General features: G+C 38.3%; 2 protein-coding genes across 7 annotated transcripts in view; both read right to left on the bottom strand.

Annotated features, from left to right (window-relative positions):
• LOC112151772 (MOB kinase activator 2) overlaps nucleotides 1-5,286 on the bottom strand; it is a 7,166-nt gene extending 1,880 nt beyond the window's left edge. Inside the window, exons 1-3 of the mRNA XM_024280839.2 lie at nucleotides 4,819-5,286; nucleotides 2,251-2,390; nucleotides 2,079-2,175 (exon numbers count right to left, since the gene is read on the bottom strand). Of these exons, the coding sequence (XP_024136607.1) occupies nucleotides 2,079-2,175; nucleotides 2,251-2,390; nucleotides 4,819-4,895 (314 nt within the window). The 5' untranslated portion in view covers nucleotides 4,896-5,286. The remainder of the gene's footprint in view (nucleotides 1-2,078; nucleotides 2,176-2,250; nucleotides 2,391-4,818) is intronic.
• A 385-nt stretch (nucleotides 5,287-5,671) lies between these two features.
• Nucleotides 5,672-19,648, bottom strand: ppp6r2b (protein phosphatase 6, regulatory subunit 2b). Of its 6 annotated transcripts, none has more exons than XM_036212414.1 (25): nucleotides 19,627-19,648; nucleotides 17,867-17,955; nucleotides 17,611-17,776; nucleotides 17,412-17,510; nucleotides 17,055-17,241; nucleotides 16,598-16,735; nucleotides 16,441-16,506; nucleotides 16,233-16,345; nucleotides 16,047-16,160; nucleotides 15,794-15,914; nucleotides 14,419-14,580; nucleotides 14,111-14,344; nucleotides 13,968-14,032; nucleotides 13,772-13,887; nucleotides 13,607-13,692; nucleotides 13,443-13,520; nucleotides 13,253-13,350; nucleotides 12,938-12,995; nucleotides 12,690-12,811; nucleotides 12,428-12,597; nucleotides 12,190-12,346; nucleotides 11,137-11,216; nucleotides 10,756-10,975; nucleotides 9,917-10,042; nucleotides 5,672-8,031 (listed from the first exon to the last, which is right to left on the bottom strand). In XM_036212414.1, the coding sequence occupies exons 3-25, from the start codon at nucleotides 17,736-17,738 to the stop codon at nucleotides 8,022-8,024; spliced, it is 2,748 nt and encodes a 915-aa protein (XP_036068307.1). In that variant the 5' UTR covers nucleotides 17,739-17,776; nucleotides 17,867-17,955; nucleotides 19,627-19,648; the 3' UTR covers nucleotides 5,672-8,021. The 6 variants fall into 6 exon arrangements, with proteins under 6 accessions (XP_036068307.1, XP_036068309.1, XP_024136605.1 ...); XM_036212416.1 differs by lacking the exon at nucleotides 19,627-19,648 and adding an exon at nucleotides 19,328-19,607 and having other exon boundaries at nucleotides 10,756-10,966; XM_024280837.2 differs by lacking the exon at nucleotides 19,627-19,648 and adding an exon at nucleotides 19,328-19,607.
• Nucleotides 19,649-20,990: the final 1,342 nt, after the last annotated feature.

Raw genomic sequence — 20,990 nt, forward strand, 5'->3', positions numbered from 1 at the left:
AGTCTGAAAGTCATTTGTGAGAGGCAGTAAGATGCAGAACTCTAATCACTTCTTCTTTAAAAAAAGTGTTGGTTTGGTTGTTCGTCTTAGCTTGAAATAAAACGTTTCTAAGAGGAGAAACAAACATCAGCTATACATGAAAAAACAATGAAAACTGAGTTTTTGGTATTTTTAACACGCTCTTTAGGCATTTTTCTAATATTGGAGAAAATATATAAACAAATTTAAGTCTAAAATTGCATTTCTGAGCAAGAAGAAGTTACTACGGCAAGCCACAAGCTTCATGGTCCGCTCCATTCTGATGCATCCACTTGCAGACAAATAGATCCATGTACGTCTTCCTTTTCCTCGTCTGAGCTGGTATCTGGCTAAAAACTGTGCGGCTGGATAACTCCAATATGACTCACCGTTTTTGTTGCACCGGTATTGTTAGATTGGATGTGTGAGAAGCTGTAAGCTAGCAAGACAGTGTAAACAAATGGATGATGGGAAATAAGGGTAGAATTACTCCGCGCCAACAGTGCCACAACTCAGAGGCAAATTTCTAGTTAAATACTGTCAAAACTACAGTATGTCCCAGAAAACAACACAGATTAAAAAAATGGCTAAAAACGGCATAATCATAATGAAGAGACCACTAGGAACACTTTTAAAAATAGATCAAAAGATGACCAGAGTTTGGGTTTAAATTTTCTATTAAAAAAATAGAAAAAAAACTCTACAAAATAGTAAACTGATCGCTTTAGTTTCTTTTAAAGTCCCATAAAAGACGTACATGGATTTAGTTACTATAAGCAGATGGATCACAATGGAGCACCTACAAGATTTTTTCCAACAGCATTCTGATTCACAATGATTTGAATAAACTAAAAAATGCAATTTAAAGCTTAAATTTCTTCATAAATGTCCTTTATCACGAGAAAAATGCCACAAGAACATTAAAAACACCAAATACACATCAGAGTGGGTCTTAATGTCCCGCTTGGGCTAAAAAAAATCTATTTAAATTGGTTAACTTGACTATTTAAAAAAAAGTTAGTTAACCAAAGGATCTGTCTCCATCAAACAGTTTAAAGTTAAAATACTCCCAGATTCATGAAGCAGTTTTAAGTTCGATCTAGCCCTAGGCTGAGAATTGTTCACTTGTCTGCTGTGAAATGAAACCATCCCATAATACCTTCATACACATTTTTGTCCATCAAAATTAAACCAAATCCACTCCTCCCTGGTAAAATCATTCAAGTGATGTCATCCATAGACAAAAAAAATCCCTTTTTAAGCATATTGACTGAAAAATAAGTAAGTAAAATCATCAATAGAGCATTTCCTCATAGATGTTCCTCTGCTGCCCCCTGTGGCCTGTTTAGGTTATTACAGGATTTCTAGTAGGGAAAGTCACCCAGAACCAGCACAAGCTCTGACCTTCAGGCTAATGTTTATTGTAAACATATACCATTGAAGCAGGAAATTTACCCTAAAATCATGACGGATTTTCCCCAAAAAAGTAAAAAAAAAAAAAAAAAAAAACTTTAATAATATACAACTAAAATAGAAAATAGTACAAAAATCCTGCAGAGGTTTTCAGCTGGTGGACTTGCTTTTTCCCCGACCAGGCTGCTGTTTACTCAGCTCTTTAATGCATTGGTGATCACTGGAAAAAGCCTGTTGTATACCGAGCTTAAAGTCAAACATCAGGCTGTTTGAACAATTAAATAAACAAACAGAAAAGGTGGAAGAATCTGTCTTTGTCAAGTGCTCTGGATAAACAGACAATCTTGTTTATTATATCACACGAGAACGGGAGACATTATCGGAGGAACGGCAAAGTGAGGAGGTGAGGGAAGACTTGTTCTCCTATTTATTGTAAATTTAGGTTGTAAAGCGTTTGGGGGCTTCACACATGTATTTGTGATTTATTGCACAAGACGTATTTATCCCCTCTACTCATAAAGATAACATAAATCACAAAAATGTAATTTATAGTGTCCACAGTACTATAAATAACTGAAACCAGACAAGGGGAAGAACGTTTCTGGGAAAATGATACGATGAAGTTGACTAAGAGAGATGTAACCTACGTGTTGCCCGGTCCACAGGCAGTTGGGCATGTGCTGGTGGTGCAGAACTCTGACAGCGCGCTGGATAGCAGATTTATGTGCTTGAAAAAAGCCACAGCTGGAAGTAATCAAAAACACAAGTTGGTTTCTGCTCGCCGTAAGTATTTTGGGGAGCAAAAGTTGAAATACTTACTGTTACTGGCGAGCCACTCTGCCCTGTCGACGCCAGGCGGCAGCGCCGTGAGGGCCAACATGTCTGAGTCTGTGATCCGGTGGCGCACGTACGGCTCCTGCAGGTACGGGCGCTCCTCTTGATTATTGTTGTTGATTCCCCTGAGGGAGACAGCAGCACTCAGGTAATGAGAAGGAGAGAAGATTACAAGGAGACTTCCACATTGCAGCTAAGATAATCTACAGCAGGGGTCTGCAACCTGTGACTCTAGAGCCACATGGGGCTCTTTTTTCTCTCCATGGTGGCTCCTTGGCCTGACCAAAACTACCTAAAAAAATAAATAAATAAAGCCTGCAAACTAAGACTACTAAGGCCCAACCCCAAACTAAAATAACAAAACACCGCAAGGTAAGACTACTGAGGACAAAGAGGAGAATAAGAACAAAAACTACATAAAAGACAAAAAATAGCATTTTTTTTAACTAAGGATTACTTTATTAGCATTTATTTAATTTAGATTAGTTACATTTATGAATTGATGGCTGAAGTATTTAGGTTTTACATCTCTGTTGACCTGAAGAATCCTTGTTTGCTCAACACTACCTCCAGAATCAACAGATTTTATATGCAAAATTACATTTTAAGAGATGCTAGGTTACTTTTATATTTTTGCTTATTTTCGTGCCAAAAAATAGATGTAATTCATATTTACTATTAAAAAACAGAAGGTCATGAATCCACATTTTTAGTAAGACTATGCAGTTCCTTCAAGGTTTTGATCAGTAGAAATCGAGTCCAAATGGCTCTTTTTACTGGTAAAGGTTGCAGATCCCTGATCTATAGGATTGCTGCTTAAAGACAGCTTCTTTCCTGCATCAGAAAACACATTTTAGGTCACGTGTTAAAGTCACGGCCCTGGGGCCGGATCCGGCCCTCCAGGTCATTTTATTGTATTGCTATTAATGGCTCGATATTATCTTGCGCTTATTTCTAACTTGTATTATTTCGACAAAATATATTATTATGGAGAGTAAAATATTGAAAGTTATTTGAGGCTTAAATTGATTTATTCTGGAATAATATTCCTGCCTTTTTATTATTCATAGTTATGTTAAAAAGTTCCTATTTTAAAGTTTTAAAAATTGTCTTTCTGCTAGCTTTTTGAACTATTTTGGCATTTACTAAGATTTTTAAGGTGTTTTTTTTTCAAGTTTAGCTAATATTTTAGCTACATGCTAGCTGTTTTGGCCAATTTAGGCTTTTTCAGTTTTTTAGGTTATTCTGAAGTTTAGCTATTTTTTCAGCTACACGTAAGCTGTTTTGGCTAACTTTTTTTTTTTTTTTTTTTTAGCTTTATTTGGCATTTAGCTAATATTTTAGCTGGCTATAAGTTTTCAGCATTTTCAGCTATTAGCTTCAGTGATTTCAGCGATCAGCCTCTGCGTTTTTAGGTACCATTTTCAGCTATTAGCACTAGCATCTTCAGCAGCCAAATTTAGTGTACAGCATTCGGAATAGCATAATCATAATCATGCTAAATATCCAGCTCATAATTATGTTAAAAAGTTACAGTTTTAAAAATTCAGTTTTAGAGTGTTCAATAAATATGTATCATGTTCGGCCCGCGACCTAAGGTGTGTTTTGGATTTTGGCTCCTTGTGTGATTGAATTTGACACCCCTCTTTTAGGCAGGAGGTCATTGAAAGGAGAGAAAAACTACTGGGAATGCCGGATGTTTTCCAGCTCGCTCTGCTGAGTCAGACATGTCAGCATGATTTGACTTTATTTAAAGCAGAATAGAGGCGTGTGCTGCAACAAAGAAGAAAGCTGCTACTCTGTTGAAACTCACATACATATATACATTTATATTTACTCAGGATTCAAGGGAATGTCTCCAACTGCTGCCACTATGTCAGCTGTCATGCACAATTCTGAAGTGTTCACACTCAGCAGCTGGGAGTCAGAACAGCCTGACCTTGATAACTTGCAGCGACTCGATGAGATTTCACTCCCCGCTGGTGCCAATGTGTGTGCAGGAGACGACTGTTTAATGATTTAAACAAGAGATCCTTGTTTCAGGTGAAGCTCAGAAATGACAGGCCAGGGGTGGAGGCGGTGGAGGGGGTGTCATGGAGGAATGTAAACAGTGGCTGTTCAGTGTTACAGTAAGCTCTCTCTAATGTCCACAGCTACACCATGAGGTCCTCCTAATGTTGTGTTTGTGTGTAAACACTCTCCCCTGCGGATCCTGTTGTGTTTTTGGTCATCTGGTCACCTTTACCTTTCAACCCTGAGGCTGAAAGCAACGGCCCAGCTGGCTGCTGAAAGGTCACTCAGGAGCAAAACGTTTCCACATTTCGTCCATCTTTTCCTTGCATCTCTTGTGAGTCTTTGTGAACACGTGGTACTGCTTTGAGGAATCCAGTCACTGACAGTATCGGACAAATATGTACACGCGCAGGCATTATCTGGACTGCATTCCTGTGTGAACCATGTGCAGACAGCACTCCGCTTAACTTTTTTTTGTCTCATCAGAATTTAAGCTTCCTGTTTGTGATCATTAAAGAAGTGGAATAGTGAAAGACTTACGGTTTGTCATTGCTGATGTCACAAGGAGTTTTGCTCTCTGTCTTCGTGGCTGAGGGGTAACTATGGCAACCCCCCATGGCGTGGAGCTAAGAGCGGAGCTGTTTGTCTTGGCCGCCCCACTTTTCCATTCCACGCGCACTAACACGCAGGCGTCCGCGCACCATGGCCAGCATATGTCAACCACATCCCCTGCGAGAACATTTCCCAGCGCAGCTGACCTCGTCCTCCACTTCTCCAAATGACCCACGAAAACAAAAAAAAAAAAATAAAAAGGAGGGAAGCTTTGCAGTTCTCTTTTTTTCCCCTCTCCTGTGTCGGTGTGTTTATGCCTCCTTTGTCTAAGTCCCTCCGCACACAGGCTCCTCCTCTGCCAGCTCTGAGCAGAAAGGCAGGTTTCTCCACAACCCATAAAAGTACAAAACGCAACTCCGCCTTCCTCTTTCTTCCCACCCCTTTGGTACACATACAATTATTTTCAGAGCAGGGCTCAGAAAAGAAAGCACTAAAAGTGGCTTTCATGTGTGAAAAAGCATAAAAAATAAAAGCAATTACAGATGTGTTCATCATGATGACAGAGTTGTAATAAAGCATCAAAACTACTGAAGATGTAGGAGGAAGTACAAGAAAATTACTCTTTTTTTTACCTGTGCCTAAAGCAGTTTATCTGAGTGAGGTTTCTGTTTGCAGTAGGGGAGGTGGGGGTGTCATACGAGGGAGGAGTTCACATAGGAGACAAACATTATAGCCAGGAAGTAACCTTATCCATCCCATCACCTGGCCCTGAGGTAAATATTCTCCAAAGAACGAGTCCTGCTTCTGTCTGTTACCTTGAATGTGACACGAACACGGCGGCTTGTTTTGACACGTTTATTAGGTTCAATATTTGAATGTACAAGCTAAACCGACAACAGGAAAGAGACACATTACTCCTTCAAAATAAAACGAGCATCAGTCCACTTCACATAGAAAAAAAATGACATTACATCACTCTTTCCCAGAATTCCCCCCACATCTTCAAACACACACACACACATACAAGAAAATACCTCAACGTACAAAACGGGCAATGAATAATGAAACCTAAAAACCTATTGTTTTTTTTTAAGAATCCAGCTTTATCCAAATTAATGGCACTTAAAGCTTACTGTACCACATGCCATTAGTGCTGCAACGTACCCGTAACTACAACCCACACCATGTGGCCCTCAATCCACACACACAGTAGGATACAGTGCTTATGTTTGGTGAAGGAGGGGAAACCCTGTACTTGTCAAAACAAAAAAAAAAAAAAGTATTTCTCTCATTTTCTACTTCTGACTTTAAAAAAAAGTTGCTTTCTGATTCAAACTGATTAAAGCAAAAACTGTCATCCAAGATGAAACTTTAAAGCCTTCGTCTTAGTGCACACTCTATATTACAAAAAAAGTGGAAGATTGATCAAAAACTGTATTTGAGAACTCTACACCTGTATGACCAGAAACTACTGCGGATATGAAGTTCAGCTGTAATCCTGTTGGGAAGACACACTTTGGCAGAAAGCATTAAAAAACAAAAACCTAGAGTATCTACATGCTCCCTCCTTCAAGTCAAACTTCTCCCACCACTACAAGGAGGGCTATACTGTCGCATACAAATCAAAAGTGCCTGTTCAAAAAAGTGCTTTGAAAATAAATTAAGTAAATCATTTCATAGTCATTGATGCAACTAAAGTCAACTCCTTCCCTGAGAAAGAGAGATGAGAAGAAAGAAGGTGAGGAAGGTGTGAGTGTGTGGCACACCGATTTAGAGAATACTTCCGGTTTATTACAGCTCAGGCCATTTTATGGTTGAAGTGATAATTATCAACTCTTTTAAATTTGAATGTTATGATCTGTATTTAAACACTAATTCTTAAAGAGTTAAAAGTGTTCGCGTGTATGAAATGTGTTACATAAAAAACTGTAATAACTGGGAAATTCTGTTTTAAAAATATCTAACCTATATTGCTTCTGTAAACGGGCGAATGGCAGGAAGTGACTGACCAATAATTGACTAAATTTGGGAAGTAAACTGTTGATTGAACGTACAATACAACCTGAGCTGTAATCTGCAGATAAATATCCTTTAAGGTAAACTTTATGGAAGACATCCTGCAGACAACCGAAACACACGACGTGCTCACTCTCACACCTGCATGTAGAAAGGGCTCGAGCAAAAAAAATAAAAATAAAAAATAACAGGAACTCATGTTGACCTAACAACCAAAACACACACATCCTTATTGCCTCCAACAACACACACACACACAGAGCAACCTGCAAAACAACCTCCGTTCCGTACATTGGATTTATTCCAAAAATAGATATAATGTATATATACTGTTTACATTTATATTATGTTTATGCATTACCAAGAATAAACCACAACCTAATACAGGTTCAAATTCACAATATTACATTTAAACAGCGTTTGAGGGTGGGATGAACTGGTCTGTGCACGTCATCACTGTTGTTTGTTTTTCACCCCACCAGATCGTTTTTTTTTTTTTTTTTTTTGCATGTGTTTGCAGGTATGGCTGTTTATACATACGCAGGTCTACGGAATTGTGTGCGTGCTGTGTGTCACACAGGTGTGCTTTCTGCCTTTAACCTGAGAATGCGCTCATCTCAGACGGAGCTCAGACACACACACACCTAAACTACGTTAGTCTTTCAGAAGAGGAAGTGACGTGATTCTTTCAAAATATGACGCTCTGAGTAAAGAAAAGGAGCATGTTTGTTCCAAATGGTGCAAGTTAAAACATTGATTTGAAATGATTTAAACAGCATGAAGAAAAGTAGCAGAATTTACATTTAATACAAAAAAAGAACTGTTATAGTTTTGCAAGCTTGACTGCTAGTTATTAGATTACTAATTTGTAAACAGTTAAATCTTGTGTTAGAAAAATTACCGGGAATCGTACCCATAACTTGATTTAATGTCAAATTTCAATTTTTTTTGAAGGCATGTCTCATCTCTCTGACACAATCAAAAGTACTTTTTTTTTTTTTTTTTTTTTTTGAGGGGGTTCCCACATAAATGAGGGTTTTCCATCAACTTACAGACACAACAAAAGGTCATTGGAGGACTGCTAACAGGAAGCAGAGGTGGGTGGCTGTGTGCTCGATGGAGGGATGGTGGCGTCTTCTTTAGCTGCATGGTCGGGCCAGTCCCGTCGCTGGCGACTACATCCTCCTGTAGGACAATAAAACAAAGTTCAGATGCGCTCTACAGTCTTCACACTAACGGCTACACAAATAACTGAGCATAAAGGAGCAAGTAAACAAAACAACACAAGATAAATATTTTGCTGAAATTTGTTTATTCCTTTTAGAACAAGAAGGTCCAGAAAAACAATGTTTTATGGAAATTAAGTTTTTTTTTAACTATTTGACCTTCTACTAAATGCCTTAATTTAAATAAAAAATGTCAAAACTTTATTTAAAAGGGCAACATTTGTAAAGCAATATATTTCAGAACTTTAAAGTATTAAAAATTGGCACAAGGACAACAGCATTTTAAAAATGATTTACATCCATGAAAACTCCTAACAGCAGAGAAACTGTAACCAGGATGAGACACAAAATGAACAGTGTGAACAAGAACAGTGTGTGTTTCTGTTGAGTGTATATGCTGACAGTCAGGCCTTGTTCTGAATAACAAACACCAGCATTAAACCTTGTCGACTGACAGCACGTTATCTGTTCTGTGCCAGAGTTATCGACCCGAAAGTGAGGTTTGTTTGTTCGGTTGTTGCTGTTGTTCTGGTTCCGTTCGTGGGAACAGAACAGTTGTGCGCCACAGAGCCGTTATCTGGACCTGACAACAGTACGCTTGAAAGGGGACCTCATTAAATGTCAAATCAAGCTTTATTTATAAAAAGTGCTTTACATGCATCGCAGCTCAAAGCGCTGGTGTTTGGTGAAGGAGGGGAAATTTGTCGCCCTGAACACAACCTTGTCATGTGTGCAATAGAGGAGGACATGGGAGTGGATTTTCACTCCTGTCCTATCCCACTCCCAGGCAAAAAATTTTAAAAATAATTCCGTCCAATTCCTGGTAATCTGCCTCCCACTCTCGATCAAATTCATCCCATCCCGTATATTTTTGTCTTTAATATCTGACTTCCCTAGCAGCTCTCTGATTTAACAGAAGAGTTAATTATATGAATATGTGAATATATATCATCGTTGGACTTGAGATTTCAAGGATTACCCAGAATCCATGACTGATGGATTCTGGGTAATGTAGTTACTTTTTTCAATTGAGTTATATTGCACAATAAAACTTTTCTTGTCACCGTTCTTATCAGTTGGTTTCCACTCCCGTAAGAATTTTATCCCATCCCGGTTCTGTGATTAACGGCAAGAGAAGACTCCCATCCCACTGGAATCCCGCAGGAATCCTGTGACTCATGGGATTCCCGAAAAACTGTCAGTCTCTAATGTGTAATAACAAAATGTAAAAACCAAGCCTTCAGTGTTAGGAAATGAAGGCTTCTCTGCAAAAACTGGAATAATCAGTCACAAGCACATTAACATGGACTGTTCCACTCTACCAGAACAGTTTATTTATTGAACTTTTAGTTCAGTGGTTGTTAACTCTTCTCCTTTCTATTGCTGTGAAATAACCAAGTATTTATGCTGTTTGGGAAATGAAGCAAAAATACTTCTGATGCTTCTGTTTAGAGATGAAAATGATAATAAAAAAAATGCAGAGAATGCAAGGAAGGAGATGTTAAGTAATACTACACACTTGCTTGTGTTATGCCTCTATTTTTATGTCTGACATTATTGTCATTTTGTATTAATTTTGTGCAGAAAAAAGGGAAAAGAGAGAGGATTTAGCAATGTTCCAGAATAGAACTTGGTTGTAGTTGTTAGCTTATTAATGTAATAAAATTTATATATTTAAATAATGAACTACAAAATAAAAAATATGCATCATGACAGATGGAAGAGAAAAAACCAGCACCTCACATGGAATCTTTTTAGAGTATATCACTATAAATTAAGGTCAGATAGGTAAAAATAACCTTGGTGGATGTATAAAATAGTAAGAAAAGCACTCACTCACTCACTGTGTGGCTGCAGCTGGCTGCTCAGCTGTACTTGTTACTGGGCTGGAACAGTTTCCATGCTTCTTTTCTTTGTCTTTTTCTGTGTCTGCGATTGACGGGCCGTCTGCTGGCACTTTGTCAGCTTCACTGAAACAAACAAACAAAATTGAATAACATCTGCACCAAATAGTGGACGTTCTCAAAAGGAAAAAAAAAAGCTGGTTTTGGATTCTGGCTGACCATGTTGTCTGCAGTTTTCCCTCTATGTAAGAACTCGTTTAAATGCTCATGCATCCACTGAGCTCCACTGTCACACCTGGGGGAGGATCTGTTCTGTTGCCACTCTTTGGGGTCATTTGAATCATGTAGCCCATGCTCTTCAGTGCACTGTTAGTAATCTGAAGATGAACCGATCTGTTAGAAAGTCGATGTGTTTGTATCAACTCATAGCATGCTATCTGATCAAAATGTTAGTGGGGGGGGCTCTGACTGGAAAAAACAGTGTTTACCACCTTCATCGTCTGGGGTAAACCAGGTTTAAAAAACAGTCCTGCAGCTGATCTAAGAGCCAGGAGTTACAGGGTTAGGTTTGGATTTTTCTGCACTGAATCATGAGAGCATTGCACACGCGCAGGCCCCTCAAGAACAACATACCGTCTGAGTGCAGGTCTGAACACTCTGAAATCAAGGGAGGCGACAGAGGAGGGAACACACAGTAGGAGGATTATATCAGAGAGAAAGAGAGTAAGGATGTAACAGGAGTTCTGTACAGGAAGTTTGGGCAGAGGGAAGGAAGCTTTTCTGGAGTAAACACTTGAAACAACTGTGAGAGACAGGATAAACACAGCACTTGTTTGTACCTGCTGAAGACTGCCCTCTCGTTTTTGGTGTCCACTGTGAGCCGGATGGTCTCTTTGCCGGCACCTGTGGTGATGGTCTCCGTGGTGGACGTCTCGCTGCGTTTGGACTGCTTCTTGCGGTCTTCGTCGTCACTGTCAGAGCCACTGGAGGAGGAGCTGTCTGATGCCACCAGCGGAGCTTTTCTTGCCACACAAGCGCTCCACACACAAGCTGCAGAGACTTTGAATCATTTTTAAATCCCGATAAACAATCATAAAACAATAAAAAATAGTATATTAACTAGTGTATTAATTTGATTTTTTTTTTCTTGACAACTTAAAGAATCAAACTTTTAAGCTCAAAAAGAAGCACAAAAACAACAGAATTCCAGATAAACTTACGGTTGGGGTTTGGTTTGACATTTTCTGATCCGCTCAGGTCAGAATCGACAGGAGAGCTGCATCGGGGGCCTGTTTCAGAGCTGCACACATCCAAGAGTCATGCAGATGAGAAAACCTGGGTCAATTTCTAATTAAAAATGATATTACATGCATTGGCATAATATGCATCCCTTAACCTTCAGTAGTCAAGGTCTTACTGAGTGGTTTTCACTACTATATTTTACAATTTGCTCTAATAATTAACCTTTAAAACAATTTTTTGAGGTAAAGCTTAGCATTTATTGTTTCTACACCCACAACTTTGTTATTTTTTCTCTTTTACAGATTTTTTTTATTATACTAGCCAATAATTCCACCTGAAACTGCACAAAAAACTAAATTCTAAATGAAAGTAAAAAATATTTCAATAAAGAAAAAAAATAAAAAAATTACATACTTTTTAGAAATATATTTCATAAGAAAGATCAAAGGGTATAAAGCATAAAAATTCAAACACAAAGCAAAAAAAAGGTCAAAATAATTTAATGTAATATATTTGGTTTAAAAAATACCAGGAGACTCTCCACCAAAGTCTATAGAATGTTAAAAGGTATCACAATTATGTGCCATAACCTTTACTATGTTTGTTTTAAACCAAATCATTAAAAGCCATTAATCACTTTTTATAAATCCTTCACATTTAATTTTGAATGAGAACTATACGGCTGGCGGGTTGGCATCATTGTTACGTCATTTTAACCAACTGATGTGATTGGCTGAGATGATGGAGACTCGTGAAGGTTGAATACCATTAAATATACTAAGTGTGTTTCTTAAAATCTTCAAAGAAAATTTAAGGAGCATTTTACGGTCAATCAATGTTTAGAACTTTTCTTAAATGAACAAAAATGTAAGATAGAGTCTAAGAGCTGCTGGTACTTTTCTCTATATTTTAGGTTTTTCAACAACTTTTCTATTGAAATTGAAATTAGTTCCTTAAAAACTGAATCAGAACCACAGAAGAATCAGACCTTCTTAACTGCTCGTTATTTTTCTGACAAAGGCCAAACTCACCAGCAGAACGGCTGGAAGTCGGTGAACTTTGCCCAGCCTTTATCCTCGGCTTCTGTTGCAGCTGGCTGGGAGACCGGAGTGTCCCATGGGGAAAATGGAACTCCGGCTGCAGGAGCGGTAGAGTTCACCTCTCCAAAGTCTGCAACCCAGCCAACGCCTGGGGGGAAAAAAAGTTTAAATCTGGTTTAGTTCTAACCAGAATGAAAGAAAACAATAACAACAGAGAAGAGAAACCCACTCTTTGCAGTTTCTGTCTGCTCTTGACTTGAAAAAGGATCCAGATCATCATTACGCTCCTCCTCCTCAGAATCAGAGGATGCTTCTCTGTCTGGGGCCTCAGTGCTCGAAGCTGCCGTCCTCTGACAAGTACTCTCTGCTTGGCTTTGGGAGGACTGTGAGCCGCCAAACCTTAAACAATAACAAACCGAGTGCATAAAAAACACTGTTATGAGTCAATTTGAAGGCAGCAAAAGGACCAACAATCTGAGGTTGGCGTTTACCTGTTCCTCGACTTAGTTTGTATTGCATAGTTGATCTCTTTTTCCTCCCAAATGTCCTCCTCGTCATCATCAAAGGGCTGAATTCTCTCCTTGGAACAGGCCTCAAACACAGCTGTGTTAGCCTAACACAAACACAAACAAGACCACATCAGTCCTGTCAGCTGGGAGGGATTATTCTGCCCCCTTGTGGTTAAAAAAAACATTTAGGACTAAACATTGTGATCAAAAGAAACGTGTGAACATCTCACATTGTCCTGGCCGGCATCAATGTTAATGTTGATCTCTGCGATCCGGTCAAACGTGGCTCTGAAAAACAAAAAGGATCCAGCCAGCATAAAATTTAAAGAAAACAATGAAAAAATATGTAATTATCACATTTGGAAAGCTTCTGTTCACTTTTGTGCAAAGTAAAATATGCATTTTTGTCATTGATAATTTGCTAATTAAATGATTTTACACAATAAGTCAATGTGTAGAGGAGCTACAATGTCCAGCGCCTCTCATCCCTGCAGATCATCTTCATTTGGTAGTTATATAAAAAAATCAATGTTCACAAAACATACCCAATGCTGTCATCATGGTCGGTAAACTCCTCATCATTGAAGCCAAACTGATCCACAAAGTTAGCAGTCATCTGCTGGATCTGATAGTCCGAAAAAGCCTATGAACACACGTCAAGAAATGTCAGTCAAATAAAGGATAACCAACAAAAAATCAAATGGTTTCAATGTGCGACTGCTTGAGTGACAGTACCTGCTGTACTGTCAGTTCTTTGGGGAAAGGACTCTCCATATCATCTTCCGAGCAAGGTCGAGGGTTTCCACTTCCAACCTAAAGGCAGAAACACAAACTCCACATTTTTGATTGACAGTTAAAAAAAAACCACGGCACAAACATTGCATGGCCATTGGGCGTACCAGGTCGATGGTATTCTTTCTGTTGGTTTCTGACAGTGTTTGTTCCACAAAGGTTTCCCAGCGCCCTCTGTAGTCCTCTGGCAGCTCTACACCAAAGAATAAAAATACATTTAAAAATGTATGTGGGATGGGGATTTCTGTAAAAGAACTGAGCCTCCCACAAACCTGATATAAGGTTACTAATCTGGGTGTGGATAGGACCTTTCTCCAGGTTGTGGACCACTGTGTTGGCAATCCTGGTCAGGTGTCCCATATACCCCCTTCTCATCCCACCTTCTGACCTTCAAAAACACAAAAAAAATACACAATTACAGTGACAGATCTGCTGGAATAGCTTCAAACGCATCTGAAAGATTCTTACTGGTTTTTATCATTCTCTTCCCAAGCCTCCAGGATCCTCTGGACAAGGTGGCAGTGCTGGAACAACTTTTAAGACGGAAACATTTCTCTCATTTAGAGTCACATCATTATTATTTCCTTTGTTAAACAAGCAGAATAACCTACATGGGTCACCATCAAGTTGTGTGCAGGGTTTTCAGAGGAGCTGGGAGATTCAGAGGATGGGTCTTCAGCCAAAGTCTGATCTTTGGATCCTTCTTGAGGAGTTTTGCACTTGTCACTGGAAGCCAAACCCGGCTGAAGCCTCATTTCGTGGGCACAAGGCCGGATGATGGCAGCGACACACAGCTCCACTTGCAGGTGCAGGAAGTTGTTCCACACATACTTGAAAAACAAGTCCTAAAAAAACGCAAAATGGTTAATTGATGCTTTCTTTAAGATGATAAAACTGTGGTTAAAAAAGCCTGTCTCACCAGAAGGACATCCATAGTGTTGAGTCTGCAGAGCTCTTGTGCTACGACTGCATGGCTGGCAGAGCTGGTGTAAAGCAGAGAAGCCACTAGTCTGGCTACATGCAGACGCGTGTTACCCAGCGGCTCCTCCAGAACACCTAAAGTGGTCAGCATAGGCTCTCTCTAAAAGCAAATGAATTCAAGATTTTGACTTTAGAAATCCATATATTTAAAGACGAGAAAAGAGGAAGTAAATGTATAGACAGAAAATAGTATCACCCCGATTTGTGCGAGCGTAATTCTTGATTTGTAACTCATTCAATACATTTTATCCATAAGTACAAAGTTTACAAAACTCAAATACAATTTAAAAAGGCACAAATTAAAGTTACAACTTCTTAAAACACACAAATCTTAAAGAATCACTTGTTACGCACACAAAAAAAACATGATGTGACACTATGTCTGAGAGAAAGAAAAGATTCATCCCTAAGTGATGCGTTTAAATGTTTAAATATTTTTAAAGGGTTTATGTGTCTCAGAAACACATATTTAGACTTTTTTATATTAATTATCTGAAATATCTGTTTAAGTAAGTGGAGAATGTCAAGTTTTTACCAGATAATATTCACAATCTAAGTTCAAAGCGGCTGATAAGAAAACTCTGATCACCCAGCATTCTAGCAACACTTAAACGCATCACTTAAGGATGAATCTTTTTTTTTCTCAGAGACGTGAAGAGTCACATCAGATTTGTGTGTATATGTGGTTTTGTGTGTGATTCGTTCGTAGTTTTTAAAGATTTGTGCATATAGATAGTTTCAAGCTGTTGCTATTTTAAGTTGTGCGTGTTTTTTTTTTTCTATTTAATAATTTTTGTACCGATGCACAAAATATATTGCATGGGTTACAAATCAAGAAAGACGCACGTACAAATGCAAAGTTACGCACAAATCAAGAGTTACGCACAGACAAATCAAGAGTTAAACACACAAATCCAATGTTACACACAAATCGGGGTGATACTATTCTCTCTCCATATAAATGGTTCAGGCACGCTGCAAAAACTGAACGTTAAGAAAGTAAAAAGATCCTTGATTCAAGAAAAAAAACATCTTTTTTTGTCTTGCAAGAAAAATGTTCTTATGAGGAAAGTTTTTTATGGTAAAAAAATCTAACATTTCTTAGTAAACAGAATTTTTGGTAAAATTGGTAAAACTTTCTTTTTTTTACCCCATTTAGTTAAAGAAAAAAATCCCCAAATATAAAGAGATTTTACTTATTTGTAAGGGCTGTATGATTCAGAAAAAATACTTGCTTTTTTTTTTTTTTTTTTAAATACGTGTGATCCCCCAGTAGTTATGGCTCATTTTTACGATTATTCCTTAAAATGTACCTTAGGTGGCTCCAGAAGGAGCTGGTGGAAATGAGTCAGGTGTGGCTGGATGGCCAGTAAAATGCTGCTGTTAACAGTGTAACTCCTCTCAAACGCCTGGGCATCCATCATCCCATCCACCCTGTCATACCAAAAGATAAAAAAGCATGTCATTAAGGAACACCAGCAACAGAGAAATGCAAACTGATATAAATAACAAAGAATGTAAATGTAAAGAAGACTGACATTAAAAGTAATTCAGTCTGTCACTCACATGGGCCTTCGTATTTCCAGCAATGTCAAAAACACTTGAATCCCACTAACAATGCAGCTTTCGCTCTTCTCTCCTGAGAACATGTTCTGCAGCAGCTGCTCAACACACTCCTGCCTGTAGAAACACAACGCCACGTTGACCTCTGCGTTCAGAAAGATGCGTGAACGGGCTTCTCCCTGGACTCACGATTCCAGCACAGTCAGCAGAGGGTCGGGCTGTGAAATCTCCTGAAGCTGCCCAGCCTGGTCCCTGCTCAGCCGAATAATGTCGCACAAAGTCTGAGATGCGTTTGTCTGCTTCTGCGGGGGGACAAAAAAAAAAAAACAAGATTGACAACCTTCTAGTTTGGAGAATCTAATACAAATCCTGCCTTAGAATCATTTTTTGTTCCCACCTCCTCGTCTTTCCCAGGATAAATGAGCTCTATGAGTCTCTGGGCCAGCTTCTGTTCATTAAGCCACTATTAACAAAAGATATGTGAGATTATACAGTAAGTGGATTAAAAAAAAACTGTTGTAAAGCTGGGAATAGAAAGCTTCTTTGTCACATACCATCAGAGTCTCCAGACGAAGAGGCGCCGGCTCTACACAGCTGATAAGGCGCAGGAGAACATCCATCATGGCCGACGTATCGATGTGCTCTAGGACCAACGAAAGAAACCCATCCTTTTTCCGCAGGAAACTAATAACCTAAACAAGACAAAAATCAAAGAAAACAATGTCAAAAAAGGCAAACGGGAATCATTTTGTCAACCAATGAAACCAGGAGTAAAAAAATCCCATTTCTGTATCATTTATTCCCTCCTCATATCCTATGAAGTCCCACTCCAATCATCTTTTAGTCTATTCATATAGTAAAAGAGTATATTTGGACGTTGGTTTTCCTAAAAAAAAAAATCAAACTTCTGTCTTATCATTATCCTGCCCCCTCAGCTTGCATTACACAAAAGCAACACCTGTAGGAAGCTGTCACCTTCTGATTTTCAGACACAAATGTGTCGGTGTATACCTGCTCAGTCTTCCGCGTGATGAGGTTTCCAATCGTCTTGCTAAAGAAAGATGCTAGGAGGGGATTTAGTGCCGATGGCTGCTCGAGGAAGGCATACAGAGTTTCCAGGAGAGACTCATCACTACCCAGCTTCTCATTGATCATTCCCACATCACATGTCAGCAACTCACACGCTATATTTGAGTACCTGTATGAAATAAATAGGAGACAACCTGCAGTGAGAACTAGGTGCACACATACATGTTTTCTTTAAAAGTCAGAGGTGTTCTGTGAAATAGCAAGGAAGTGATATGATATAGTGCAGCACCAGCAAAACCAGTTTACCAGCTCAGCATTTTTCTCCTCAGCAGAACTCACTTAAAGCGCTTCGTCTCCTCTGCACCAGCAGGGGGCTCTGTTGTGATCAGGCGAACTAGTTCCTGCATGCAGTTGTCTTGGCAAAGGAACAGGAGAAGTCTGCAATTAAATCATCATCAAGAGAATATATGCATTAAAAAAACAAGTCAGTGCAGGCACTTAGGGTTTAGAGCAACAAAGACTCAAAGCAAAAACAGACCTCCTGTTCTGGGCCTTGCACTCCTGCAGCACATCCTCCTCGTCCATAAGCTCTGTGAGTGTGACATCCTCCTTGTCCAGCAAGGCCTCCAGATGAGAAGATGTGTGCAAGTCAAACTTCCAAAACATGGCTGCCTGTCACTGGAACCTACACTGCAGCTGATGAGCTAAAGAGGGAGTGGTATGGAAATTAGCAAGCTCAGACAAGTAAACCATAAAGCACTTTGAGATTTAAAACGTATGGAAGCTCGTCTTACACTTGGAGAAAGGAGATGTATCCTCAGACGGGACTTCTTAAACAGCCACACATTAAAGCCAGTATATGCTCATCCTGACACCGGAAACTCTGAAAGAAGATAGTCTACGGTGAAGAAAAGAAACTGGAAATGTTGCAGTGATTTTCCTGCTTCACAGGGAAGTTTAATTCAGGCCAAGTGAAGAGGCTGGGCTGGCAGGAATCAATAAATATGTAATCAAATTACTTAGGCTTATTTATGTACCAATACGGCAGACCTGTTTACAGAGAAGCCACATGCGATAGTTGAATAACTAAAAGATAAAGAAAGTAGTTAAAGAATGGTATTAATATTTACATTCAGATAATTTAATAGTTTATTTTCTTTTATTTGTATTTGACTACAGAAAAAGCTATTGGAGATGAACAATCACTTAAACCAGCTCTTAAACCAGAGTCCTTCCATGATTGTTTCATTCAAAAACTAAAATATACTAAAGATAATTATAGAATATAATACCAAGTCACTTTCTTAAGAAAGAAGTAAAAAATAACATTTAAAAAAGGAGGGAAATAAAGTGATTTAACAATGCAAGTTGTCAAAAAAAATCTTCTATCACAAGAGTAATAACTATAATCCATCGATGCCAAATTGTATTACTTAACCGATAGGTCATTTTTTCCATCTTGCATCTTTCTTGAACAATTTCAACCCAATCTTCCAATGTGGGTTGCACCTGTTCATCCATCTTCTTGTAATCAATTTTGTTTTACACGCTGCCAATAGTATTTGTAATGGTTTTATCTCAAATTTGTGTTTTAATGTGAATCTACACTTTATACAATTGATGCTGATCATTTTTGAGACAAAACAAGTCTGTACCTGAACTACCTTATAAGCATGATGGAAACTGGTTTGTTAAATTAAAGTTCTCGCCTCCTCTTAAGCTAAATGTCAAAGATTATGGGGTAAAATGAGGCTATTCTCCGTTGCTGACAAAGGTCTCAAAGTGCAGGACAACAACCCGATGGTGACCGGCTACAACAGGCCTTTCGGGAGTCCAGAGAGCAGCTGGCGGCGGTTGATGTTAGCATAAACGCGCATTAGCCCCTGGCAGAAATAACAGTCATGTCAGAGCCGCGGGTAATTAGCGCATCCGTAGAACTTCCCGTTAACATGTTCCGTCTGTGGGGCTTCATGCGTGCTACTTACTAGAGTGTCTGTCTTTCGCTTAGCACGCATACAAATCCGCTAGCTCAGTCCCACTCGCGTTGCTAACAACTCTATATATTTTTTTACATGCTAGCATAAACAAAATGCGACCCAAACCAGTAGCTAAAACGTGACATTTATTTATCCACGCCAGCTGGCGGCGGGACCGCGTCCTCCTCATGATTTAGACCGAGCGTTCTCCGATAATTTAACTGCGAGGCTTCGTTTTTAGGTGTCATTATCTTAGGTTTCGAGTCAGAACACCCTTACCTTTAAGCCATTATCTCAAACGGGATCAACCGTAAACTCAAGGACGGTGCATTCGGCGACCGAAGGTGTCAAGTCACCCGGAGGAGGCCCATAGTTGCCGATTCATGACTGCGTTGTTAGCTTAACGACACTACCGAAAAGCAGTGCAATGTCATTTAGGCTTTCACCACTGCACTGTATTTACACTAACTATTCAACAAAAAGATTCAGACAAATCTTGCTATTTAAAAATATAAAATAAAAACAACACACTTAATTTATCACCAATAGTTTAGTAGTAAATATCCTGTAAACGTAACTATTTATTTTTTCCGTCACCAGGGGCGTTGCTAGGGACGACGCTCTGCTGAAGCAGCCCTGCCTCCTCAAGGAAAACCGTTTCCTCTTGTTTTGCATGAGACACTTTACTTTCAGCAATTTAGACCTTGCTTTGATGAGGTTACTTATGCCTGCAAGTGAAATAAATAGAAGGCTGTTAAATCCCTTAAGTCACGTCACTTTATGTATGATGAATTTGTGTCATTTTTTGCAATTTATGAGCTGTAAACATTTTTTCTGACATTTATACTTGAAATCAAACTGTCTGGAACATATACATATCGTTGAACAATTTAACGATTTATTCTATATTTGGTCATTTTGCAACACTGGTTTATTCTTGTTTCATCTAAAAACCTGATAAGTTATTAATTGTGGCTAACACTCATGAGAAAAGCAAAGACTACACTGTACATTTTTATGAACAGTTTAGAAAAAAGGCAATAAAAACATAATATGTTTTTATTTTGACGTTAGAAAAGGCTTAAAAATCTATGACTTTACAAGTAGGTTATTTTTTATCTTTCCAATTTTGATTAAGGTGTGTTTAGAAATCTCTTGGATAGAAACAAAACACATACTACGGTGGCCCTGAAGTTCAAAAAAGCACATCATATTTAATCTCTGAAAAAACATCTACTTTTTTCTTTGTTATATTTTTTTTGGTTGTTTTAAAAAATAAATAAATGACAACTATTTTTGAGTTGATTTACAAGAGTGGATTCATTCATTTTTCCACACATTTATACTGTAAAACCATAAAAAAAATCATAAAAAAGGACACATATGAAGAATTCAGTAATGTTACCCACAAGTATTAAACTGAAGTTACTGTCTAGTAAATTGTGGTTTGAAAATGTGTAAACTATGATAACAGTTGACTATAATTAGGCAGACAATATCACACAATATTAAAGTGTTAGGCCCTGTCCAGTTATTATAATAATAATAAAAGAAAAAGTAGAATGAATACACCGCCTGACACTTTAAAGATTATGGACCCTGTTTCATAAAAAAAAAATATATATATATAATATTTTTCATAACCTGTTTAAATTTTAAAGTCAGTATCAACATTAGTTAGACTTATTGGCAGAAATTAATTATTACATTTTTATGTTAATATCAACCAATATTAATATTATGCAGAGCCCCAGAATAAATAATAAAAATATATATTTAAAAAATGACTTAGTAGTAGAATTATTATTTTTTAATGACAAGTGAATGCTCAAGTGAAAAGTAAATAGTTTGATTTACTAGGACAATATGTACAAAATTATTTGTAACTGTAAAAATTTGTATTTCCAACCCATCTCTGTATGTGGTATAGATATTATAAATG

The sequence above is a fragment of the Oryzias melastigma genome, linkage group LG6 (genome assembly GCF_002922805.2).
Source record: "Oryzias melastigma strain HK-1 linkage group LG6, ASM292280v2, whole genome shotgun sequence".
Taxonomy (NCBI): Eukaryota; Metazoa; Chordata; class Actinopteri; order Beloniformes; family Adrianichthyidae; genus Oryzias; species Oryzias melastigma.

Bases quoted from the DNA above. Each gene is read 5' to 3' on its own strand.
- ppp6r2b (XM_036212414.1), bottom strand. From the start codon at position 17,738: ATGTTTTGGAAGTTTGACTTGCACACATCTTCTCATCTGGAGGCCTTG. The intron at 16,507-16,597 runs GTATGTGACAAA...TTTTGTTAATAG, and splicing joins TTCGTCTGGAGACTCTGATG to TGGCTTAATGAACAGAAGCT. The intron at 12,598-12,689 runs GTAAACGCCAAC...TTATTGTTTAAG, and splicing joins CAAACTAAGTCGAGGAACAG to GTTTGGCGGCTCACAGTCCT.